This window comes from Cricetulus griseus, chromosome 5 (assembly GCF_003668045.3).
Source record: "Cricetulus griseus strain 17A/GY chromosome 5, alternate assembly CriGri-PICRH-1.0, whole genome shotgun sequence".
NCBI lineage: Eukaryota > Metazoa > Chordata > Mammalia > Rodentia > Cricetidae > Cricetulus > Cricetulus griseus.
This window is the reverse complement of record NC_048598.1, coordinates 55,125,097-55,134,516: the sequence shown is the minus strand read 5'-3', so window position 1 is coordinate 55,134,516 and position 9,420 is coordinate 55,125,097. Positions and strand designations below refer to the sequence as shown.

The 9,420-nt window shown below is 49.5% G+C and overlaps 1 protein-coding gene across 1 annotated transcript; it reads right to left on the bottom strand.

Moving 5' to 3' along the window:
* Nucleotides 1–1,269: 1,269 nt before the first annotated feature.
* Nucleotides 1,270–5,005, bottom strand: Btg2 (BTG anti-proliferation factor 2). The gene is made up of 2 exons (XM_027417571.2): nucleotides 4,770–5,005; nucleotides 1,270–3,562 (listed from the first exon to the last, which is right to left on the bottom strand). Exons 1-2 carry the CDS (start codon nucleotides 4,909–4,911, stop codon nucleotides 3,228–3,230), a joined length of 477 nt encoding a protein of 158 aa, XP_027273372.2. The 5' UTR covers nucleotides 4,912–5,005; the 3' UTR covers nucleotides 1,270–3,227.
* Between the last annotated feature and the right edge of the window lie 4,415 nt (nucleotides 5,006–9,420).

Sequence of the window (9,420 nt, the reverse complement as noted above, 5' to 3'; positions counted from 1 at the left end):
CCAGATTCCCTGCCCTAACTGACCAAGAACACCCAGAACAAACTGCATGTTTGTGTATAAAGCCATGCAGTATGAAATGAAATGAGACTGTCTAAGCATTTCAGAACAGCCTGCTTTGTGCCAAGGAAAACATCCAATGTGGGTCAAAATGTGCCTGAAGCTTTATTGGGAAGCCAAGTCTGTATCAAAATTCTAGGAAAGAACCCCAAAATCAAGCATGGCAAGTTATTATTTTTACATAGATCCTCTCCATGAAGTCAAGGGTAGTTACAAATGACAACAAGCCATTGGTTCTCATGCCATGTGCTTTCAGAAATTACTGCTTTCCAGCTAACTTGTGCCATTGCATTCAGCATATGTGGTCCCAGTACGCAGATCCTGGGGCTCAACTGCTCTAACAAGGCAGGAAGAATGACATTAATAAATGGCAGCAGAAGTGACAACTTGTGAAAACCAGGGTGTGTTTTAGTTGTTTTTAATATTCATTGGTGATATAGTCAAGTCACTAGACAGCTGCATGAAAATTGGTTCCAAGACCATTGTAGACACTCAGGTCTCCTCTGTAAAACAACTTAGCAGTTTTTAGTTGAGTATTCTCACATGTACCTTAAATTATAAGGCTGTTTGCAATGCCCAATACATTGGAAATAGTTAAACTATACTGTTTCTGGAATGGCAAGGAAAAGTCTGTCCATGTAAAGATGCTGCCACTATAGGCCTAAGACCCCAGCATATGGAATGGATGGATGTGCTCAAATGAGGACCCCACAGACAACATGTGGAGGTGCCAGGAGAAACAGCAGAGTGGGCTTGTGTATGATTGCGGTCATATCACATGTACTGGCATGCTTAGCGTATGACAAGTCAAAATGTTGGTTTTAGGGGAACTTTCTGAATGTTTTTTTTTTTTTCTGTATAATTTCCAGCCATAGCTGGTTGCTTCCACAGATGTGGACACAGAAGGGCAGCTTTTCAAATGTGCTGAGTGACTAAGAATGAAACTATGGAATAGGCTGCAGAGTGTTCAGACAGCATATTTTTAGAGACCTGTGAGAATATTTATAAAAGGACAGAAGTGGGGAGCTACCTCCTGGGGAGGAGGTACATGCAAATGATGTCACCACACACCCAAGGTATGTCTTGTAACATCTGCACGCTACAGACTGACCCAGGATATCTGATGGAATTCCACAAAACATGAAGCCAGGGTTTGGTTCTGAGAGGGAAGTGCCTATCGGCACTATGGAATTTTACCTTCTCTACACGGCACACGATTTGCTGCATTTTTATTAAAAACGAAAGTGTACATATGTCCATAAGCTGTACAGTCTTCCATATAAAAACACTATTATACAATTAGTAACCTTTGTCTTTTCTGTCAGAATAGCTTACAAACTTACCACTATTACTTATTTTTACTTAATAAGAGAGACAGGCCTGCTCAACAGTCCAGCTCTGGGGGTTTTGTCATTTTTAAAGTGAACATCGACAAGAAAGAACAGATCTCAGCATGAGAGCAGGAGGCTGCTTCTAAAGAGGCAGGGACCTGTTTGCGGACAAGACATGAGAACCATCTGCAGCAATTCACAGCTTTGTTTCCACCCACAGCACTTGGGTCTGTGGGCCCAGAGTTAACTTTAAAGCGAGAGAGGTGAAGCCGCCTGGGAAGGCTGTGCGAAGCTGGGAGTGCCTGAGCAGGCTGGGCAGAGTGTTTGGAAAATAGCACCTTTGAGTGGAAACTGAGGAGTTAAGAAATCCAGGAAATGGGATGCCATGGCGGTGGAAATGGGGAAGCGATTCCTCATTAAGGAGAGCGATGGGCTGACTCTATCTAGCTCTGTCCTTCAGTTTGAGAGACTCAGGTCTTCTGAGGACCCTCATCAGTGTCACTGGACCTGAAGGAAAGCCATTTTCTCCCAGTGTTTTCCAATTTTCTCCAGTCCATAACAGTATATATTGCACACATCTACAGATAAATTTGGATTTTACTGAGAGAGACAACCTCCCCCATAGGTGCTCTGAGCACCAAGGAGATAAAGCTGTGCCCAAAGTGTGGCTCTTAGTGGCAGCCCTACACAAAACCAGCTAGTGCACAGGCACTCTCTCTGCAGCCTAGAAAGATCTCTGCAAGACCCACCGGCCAGCCAGAACCCACCAGGGCGCCAGGAGGGGCTAGGAGGCCCAGTCTCAGAATTTCCTGGGACTATTGCACAGTGATTGAGAACTCCTGTCCTAGGAAATGGGGCCCTCCAGGACCCAATCACATGAAAGAGGGGAGCGGGGAACAGGAGTCTTGAGGAGAAGGCAGTAAGAAAGGACCCGGAGTTCCCTGGAGCTTTGAGCCACCTCTCAAAGGAATAATGGTAGCAGCATTCGGACTTTCATGTGGTTCCCAAAAGCAGGGTTTAGGAAAAGGGAGGGAGAGAACCATCCCTCTTTGGGTCCCAAAATTCCATTGCAAATCACCCCTAAATTATTTGCCATCCATCCATACAAAGCAGTGCAGCACAGAGCAGAGCAAAGGTTTTGTGTGGTTCCCTCCATCTATACCCAAGTCTTTGCACACCTGCCTTACATCCCACCCTCCAAATATGTTCATATAGATTCCTGGCTGGGAAACAGCCTTTCCAGGTCCCCAAGGGTAGACTCAGGAATGAGACAAGATTTCAAGAGAACCTGCTCAGAACAGAAGGAACAGGAGAGGTCGTTCACTCTACCCAGGGTCTCAGCAGAAACACAAAAGAAGATTAGGCAATGTAGTATTATTTAAGACCAGGCTTGAATGCCCCTGAGTAAGAGAGGAACCAGGCATCCAGGCATCCAGGCATCCAGGCATCCCAGGAAAGATCCTGACCCCTCTCATTCACAGTTGCTAACCTTCCTTGCTCCCTTTTACCACCTCCTGGGGGATCAGCCAAGAATCCCCCTTTACCTTGGCTAGGCCAATCCCCAAACCACTCCTCTAGGCAAACACTGGCTCACAAATTCAATAACAGTTCTTTCCAAAGGCACCTGGGGAGGCCACTTCCAAGCAGCTCCCTTTAAGGATTTTTTTTTCTTTAAAAAAAAAAATCTTTTGGTTTTTTTTTCTCCTCTTTTCTTAAAAAAAAATAACATGTATAAATAGCTCTTCATTTAAAAATACAGTTCCCCAGGTTGAGGTATACGGTGGCCTGTTGTCACGGCAGCATGAGTACAGTAGAGTGCCCGGGTAGGGTGGCTCCTATTTAGCTGGAGACAGCCATCACATAGTTCTTCGAGGGGCTGCTCCTGCCCAGCATCATTTGGTTCTTGCAAGTGAGGAGCCCATAGGAGGCAGCGACCGGGGCCTCCTCGTACAGGACACAGATGGAACCGTCCTCACCGATTCGGTAGGACACTTCATAGGGATCAACCCACAGGGTCAGCTCACTGGGCAGCAGCCGATGTAGCTGGGGCTGGCTGAGTCCAATCTGGCTGGCCACCTTGCTAATGATGGGGTCCATCTTGTGGTTGATGCGGATGCAGCGATAGCCAGAGCCTTTGGATGGTTTCTCTGGAAACCAGTGGTGTTTGTAATGATCTGTGGAGGAAGGACAAGAGGGAGATGCTTTGGTTAGAAAAGTATTGTCTCTGATGTTTACCACAAGGGGAGGATGAGAGTAGAGGGCCGGGAAAAGAGGAAGGGCTCAGTGACAGTATTTCAGAGCCTCTCCTTAAACTCCCCCTGCCACTTAGAAAGATCCCTGGGCCTTTTCCAAGGACATGTACATTGGAAGGCAGCCCCAGAGCTTTCAGGTAGATGCTCTCCCGGGGGTCAGGGATATTTTTGGCACAATCCAGCTTAAGGAAGGATGGGCTAGTATGAACAGGCAGGGTCTCTGAGAACCCAGACACTGAAATTTCAAAGCCCAGTGAGCGACCAACATTGTTGGGTGTCCAGCAAGTCACCAGGCCTCCCATCCCTCCCCCACCAGAGGAATCATGAGATCTCTAGCAAAGGTAAGGGAATAAAAATGGTTTTGTTTTGATGAAACAGCTGTTGGTCCTCAGATCTGTGCCAGCATGTTGAGAGATGGCTATCGCTGCCCAAGGCAACCAACCAGCTATAACAGCTGGAGGCAGAGGCGAAAGGGCTGCTTATCACTCCTCCACCTCCCTGCCTCACACCCTGCCCTGCCTCCATAACTCGCACCCCCACCCCCACCCCCAGCAGGCTAGGCTACTGGACTCTTTTCTGTACTACAATAGGTGGCAGATGGTGAAGAGGAACCAAAAGAAATAAATACAAAGGGGGCCCAGATTACAACTTCCAGCGGGTAAACAAGCAGCAGAATGGTCCAGGACAATGGTAGGCCAAGGACTATAACAACAGTGTTTGGGACTCGAAAAGTTCAATTGCGCATAAAGTCGCATAGCTTGACCTGGCTTCGTGGCCCACAGCATCCCCCAAGGGTCTGGACTGGAGGTCTCCAAGATTCAGAGAAAGAGTTGAGTTAGGAACCTGAGCGCAGACCACTGGCTCTTTCCGTGGTGTTGTTAGGGACTCAGAATGTACTCAAGGAAGAGGGTCAGCGCCCTGGGAACGAGGCGGCGGGGACTGGAGGGCGGGGAGGCGGAGATCTAAACCAAGGGACGAAGGACAACAGGCGGCCTCGCAGATTAGAGCAAGGCATTTGAGACCAGGCGCCGCTCGCGTAGGGGTCTCCGTCCCAGAAACAGTGGGGAAAGACACCCCAGGCAAGGAGGGGCCGCTCCCCGGTGGCTTTGGGACCCCGACGTGCGCTCACCGGTCAGTGCGTCCTGGAGCGCCCTGCTGAACACCTTGAGTCTTTGCTCGCTCACGCAGCCCCGCGTCCTCAGGAGGCTGGAAAGGAAGCCGACGGCGGCGGCAATCTCCGGGAGCATGTCTGTTCTCTTCCCGTGGCTCATGCCGGGCGGCTGGGTAAGGAGCTGTAATGTCCAGACGAGGGTGGTCTGGCCGCCGCTCGGGCTCTGCCCGGACTTTCCTCCGGCTGCGCCTTTCATACCGCTCGCGGAGGCGGGGAGCCGCAGGCGGCGCCCATTGGCCGAGGCTGGCGGATGGGGGCGTGTTCTCTAGCTGCCCCGCCTCTCTTCTCCGCCGCCCCCCGCCCCCGCCCTCCCGCCTGCCTGCTCGCCCGCGCCTCCCGGGCGCTGAGGTCATCGCTCACTGACGTCAGTATTGGGAACCAGCACCGGACTCCCGAGCGGTGGAAGACGGGCGGGAGAGGGACCAGGACCTGGGCAGAGGAAGCGCGCCACACCGGGCATGCCCGGACGTCGCCTCTGCACAGTTCCAAGGCAGCGGTTGCCTGCCACCTCCTCCAGGATGTCCTCGCCGATGCTACTTCTCCCACGCCTCCCCAAAACAGACACTCTGGCGCCAGGTCATCTCTGCCACTCTCTCCCAGCTGGTCAGAACCGGCTCCTCATGTTTTCGGCAATGGGGATTGTAGTCTATTTGCTTCCATAATAATTCCACCTTACCCAACAAATTCTGCTCTTCCTCTTCAGCAATTGCCTAAAAGCAATCAGCTCTCACTGGTGTCGCAGTGGGAGGAATGTCGAGGAGAGACTTTTCTGTCCATTGGGTTATTTTTCCAGTTCTCACTTCCCTTTAAGTGGCTTTTTTTTTTTTTTTTTAAGTAGTCTGGTGTGAGCAGTACAAAGTTTTCCGTTGGCCCTCTGCTCCTCCCTCTTCACTGATTCGTCTTCCTTCCTCTTTGTGGATGAAGGCTTTTGTAAATACTATCTCCCCAGAAGAAAGGCTTTGGCTCTGGCTTCGTCTACACTTGGGGGCTCAAGGACTGGTACCAGGAAGCTAGGCAGACTATTGAATGGGCAACTTGTCACCCACACCTCTGAGCCCAGCACAGGATCTGACCTGCAATGAGACCCTGTTTGTTAAATGAACTTAGCTCCATGGCTTGTGTAAAATCCTGAGGTTGTGTGTGTGTGTGTGTGTGTGTGTGTGTGTGTGTGTGTGTGTGTGTGTGTGTTTGTTACTGAGAAGCAGCGCCCCCAGGCTTCTCTACCTGTCCCCACCAGCTTCCCTTTCTGGGTCCTTTGTGCCCTTCCCACCCTGTGTTCCCCTTCCCTTTTATTTCTGCTTCCTATCCAGAGCTCTCCCTTCTGCTATTTATTTTTCTTCAGTGAATTTCCACGTCAGTACTTCCATCTTTTTCATGCTGTCCCTCCCTGTGGATGTCTAGTGCTGCCCTCCCTGGTCTTCCTTTCAGCCAAAGCTATGATCACTACCTCTACCTCAGACCTAGTCCCAAGACTGATGCCTTCTTACCCAGTCCTGCCCCAAAAGGCCTTCCCTGGGGGAATAGAGTCCTTTTCCTAAGGACTCAGAATATGAGACAACTACTCCACTTGCTAGACTGTCTGGACTCCTTTCCCTGGCGCCTAAGACATTTCAGCATTTTGTACGACCTACCTTTGTAAGTTTCTACCACTTGGTGCTATAGGGTCCCCTTTCACTGTCTTCTAAATAGCACAACAGCTCTGCCTCCTAGGTCCTGCAACATTTCCCCATTATCCGTAGCTCTATTACATGGTCCTCACCTCACACATCCCTGGCCCAGGTGCACCGTGGCTTGCGTCTTTAACTCAGAACACCTCATTGCTACTTGGCCACCAGTTCGTACTCCCCTGGATTTCTGACACTTCATTGAGGTAGTGACCATTCTCCCAAAGCTAAATTGATGCTATCCGTATAGTCACTTAGCTTGTCTCAAACTGGGAATCCTCCTGCCTCAGCCTCACGAGCAAGATTCCTCCTCCCCTGGCCCAACATCAGTGTACTAGTTACTTGGAAGCAGGCTACTACGTTTGTATGCCTCCCGATTACAGGAGCACTCCCAGTTCATATGCTCTCCTCTTCTGTTTCATGGGATGAATCAAAATGCCTGGATTCTAGTGCTTTGCCATTAAACATAATCCTTGGAGAGCTTCTTCACTGCTCCTCCTCGGGGTCTGGGTTTGGATGGATGAGGTGATTACTTCTGCTTATTGAGGGGAATTGTTAGTATTTTAACAGGAAACCGGGCTGATCTTGGAAAAAGATAACCTAGATGCATTGAACCAAAGAGGTCAAGTGTCACCAAGGCCAGAGCTGACCAAGGCTAGCCACAAGGAAGTCAGCAGAATAGGTGAAAGCACACAGGCCTGTGATAACTTGCTCAGTGCCTGAGTCTGACACCCTTGTCATTGCCTCTCGCTGTCTTTGGCTTGGGTCTGCTATTCTGTCATCCTACAAGCACATTGATGAAAAGAGCTTTCCACAAATCCATGCATCGGCTTTGTTTGTCTTTAGGAAATTAAACTTGCCCTTCTGTAAATGTTCACATCTCCTAGCAGGCTATGCAGTGACCTCTTAGTAGTGCCCAAACAGGACAGAGCTTGCAGGTTACAAATGTGGTTCTCTTTTCACTAGATTCCTCCAGTTCCTGGGCTGTTGCTGCTCTGGCCACAGGGCCCACAGAGCAATCACTCTTGACAGTGATGCCATGATTACAGATAAAGAGCCCAGATGTGAGGATAGGAGCAGGAAGGTAAGGCAACCCCAACCCTGAAATCAATTCTAAGCGTGGCTGTTGTAGCAAACACCTTTAATCACAGTACTCAGAGGGGCAGAGGCCAGCCTGGTCTACCTACAGAGTTCCAGGCCAGCTAGAGCTACACAGTGAGAACGTGTTTCAAAATAAACAATTCTAGAAACTAAATCCTGATTTATGGGTGATGCTGCTGCGTAGTGCTACCAAGGTGTTTTTCTGCGGAGACACCGCAGTGTTTTGGATTGTATCCTGGCTGTAGTGTGCAGTACTCCATAAGAACCAACAGGCAGACCCCTTCCTTCTGCATCTTCTCTTTCTACTCCCAAAGTCTATAAAGGGGCTTAATTTATCTCAACATTCCTAGGCCACTTTGCTGCAGCAGTAACCCCAAATAAGGATTTGGGTTCCAGAATTGTTTGTTTTGAAACAGGGTTTCACAGTGTAGCTCTGGCTGGCCTAGAACTTCTTATGCAGACCAGGCTGGCCTCTGCCTCTTAAAATGCTAGAATTAAAGGTGTTTGCTATCATATCCAGCCTTAAGATTGATTTCTGAGAGCACCAAACACGTTACATTAGTCCTGATTTTGTTTTACATTTATTTAAACTGCCCTTAAGTTGATGATATCACCAGCTGTGGTGGCACACACCTTCAACCCCAGCACTGGGGAAACAGAGGCAGGCAGATCTCTGTGAGTTCAAGACTAGCCTGTTACACATAGAAGGTTCTAAGCCACCTAAGGGCTACATAGTGAGATCTGGTTTCAAACAACATCAATTAAAACAAAACAAAGGGGAAAGGCCACCTTGGTAGAGCTTTTAGGTGCTTCCAAGTATCCATGCCTCTTGTCCTTGGAGTGTTTGGGACATCAGGGTAAGGACAGTGGCTCCCTCTCTCCATCACCCTCTCTTCCTCCTTCCAGCTTGTTCCTTTTCTTACTCCTCATTCTCTTGTTTCTTCTTCTACCTCCATCCATCAGTTGGATGGTGAACATAAGTGCTGACACACCGTGTTGACTGTGACTCCACAGACACAGTCACTGGTTTCTTGGTGATAGCAAGGGTGAGGATGGCTTCAGTCTACACTTTATCTGCACCAGAAACTTCAGTGCCATGTGACCCCATACCTACCTTCCCTCTGGCCATTCTATCCATTTGTCTGGCCTACCCCTTGGAGAATGACGTGGTATTCCAAACTGCCCTCCTTAGACCAACCCAAGAACTAGGTCCTTCTGTCCTGACTTTGTCTGTGGGGATATCACACAGGCCTTGTTCTCTCTACTTGCCAGTTAGGAACCACTAGATAGTGGTGTGTACTTCTGTGGGGACCTTGGCTTGGTTGTCAAGGTTACCTCTCAGTTCTGACCACATGTGGAAACCTGAGGCAAGCTTGGTGGCTCTGCTGTCAGAGGCCAGGCTGAGCTATTCTGGGAGAATGACTTCAGCTCCCTCCCACACGGTACTGTGTGTGATTCTGTGAGTCTCCATGTGTATCAGTGTGGGTAGGAGGGTGGTGTATATTTTGAGTGAGTCTACGCACTGAAGTGTATGCGTGAGCTCGAGTTGGTGGGAGTGAGGCAGTACAGAGTGGCTGTGTCCTGGTGCCTGCTGAAGCCTGCATCCTGAGATGGACAGGCCTTGGGGTGGGGGTGCTGTTTGCCTGTGTGTAGCTGCTGCGGATGCTAATTTGATCTTTCCTCTAGCACTTTGCTGTGCTGCCCAGAGCTGATAAAACCCATCACCAGGGTGGGCCAGCCTCTCTTCACCCCTCCCTAAGCAGAACAGAAATACTGCTGAATCTTTTCACTTGGCTGCCAGGGGGGCTCTTCTAGGACTTCCTGTCCACTTCTCACAAAGCTGT

Bases quoted from the DNA above. Each gene is read 5' to 3' on its own strand.
- Btg2 (XM_027417571.2), bottom strand. From the start codon at position 4,911: ATGAGCCACGGGAAGAGAACAGACATGCTCCCGGAGATTGCCGCCGCC. The intron at 3,563-4,769 runs GTGAGCGCACGT...CTTCCTCCACAG, and splicing joins GCTCCAGGACGCACTGACCG to ATCATTACAAACACCACTGG.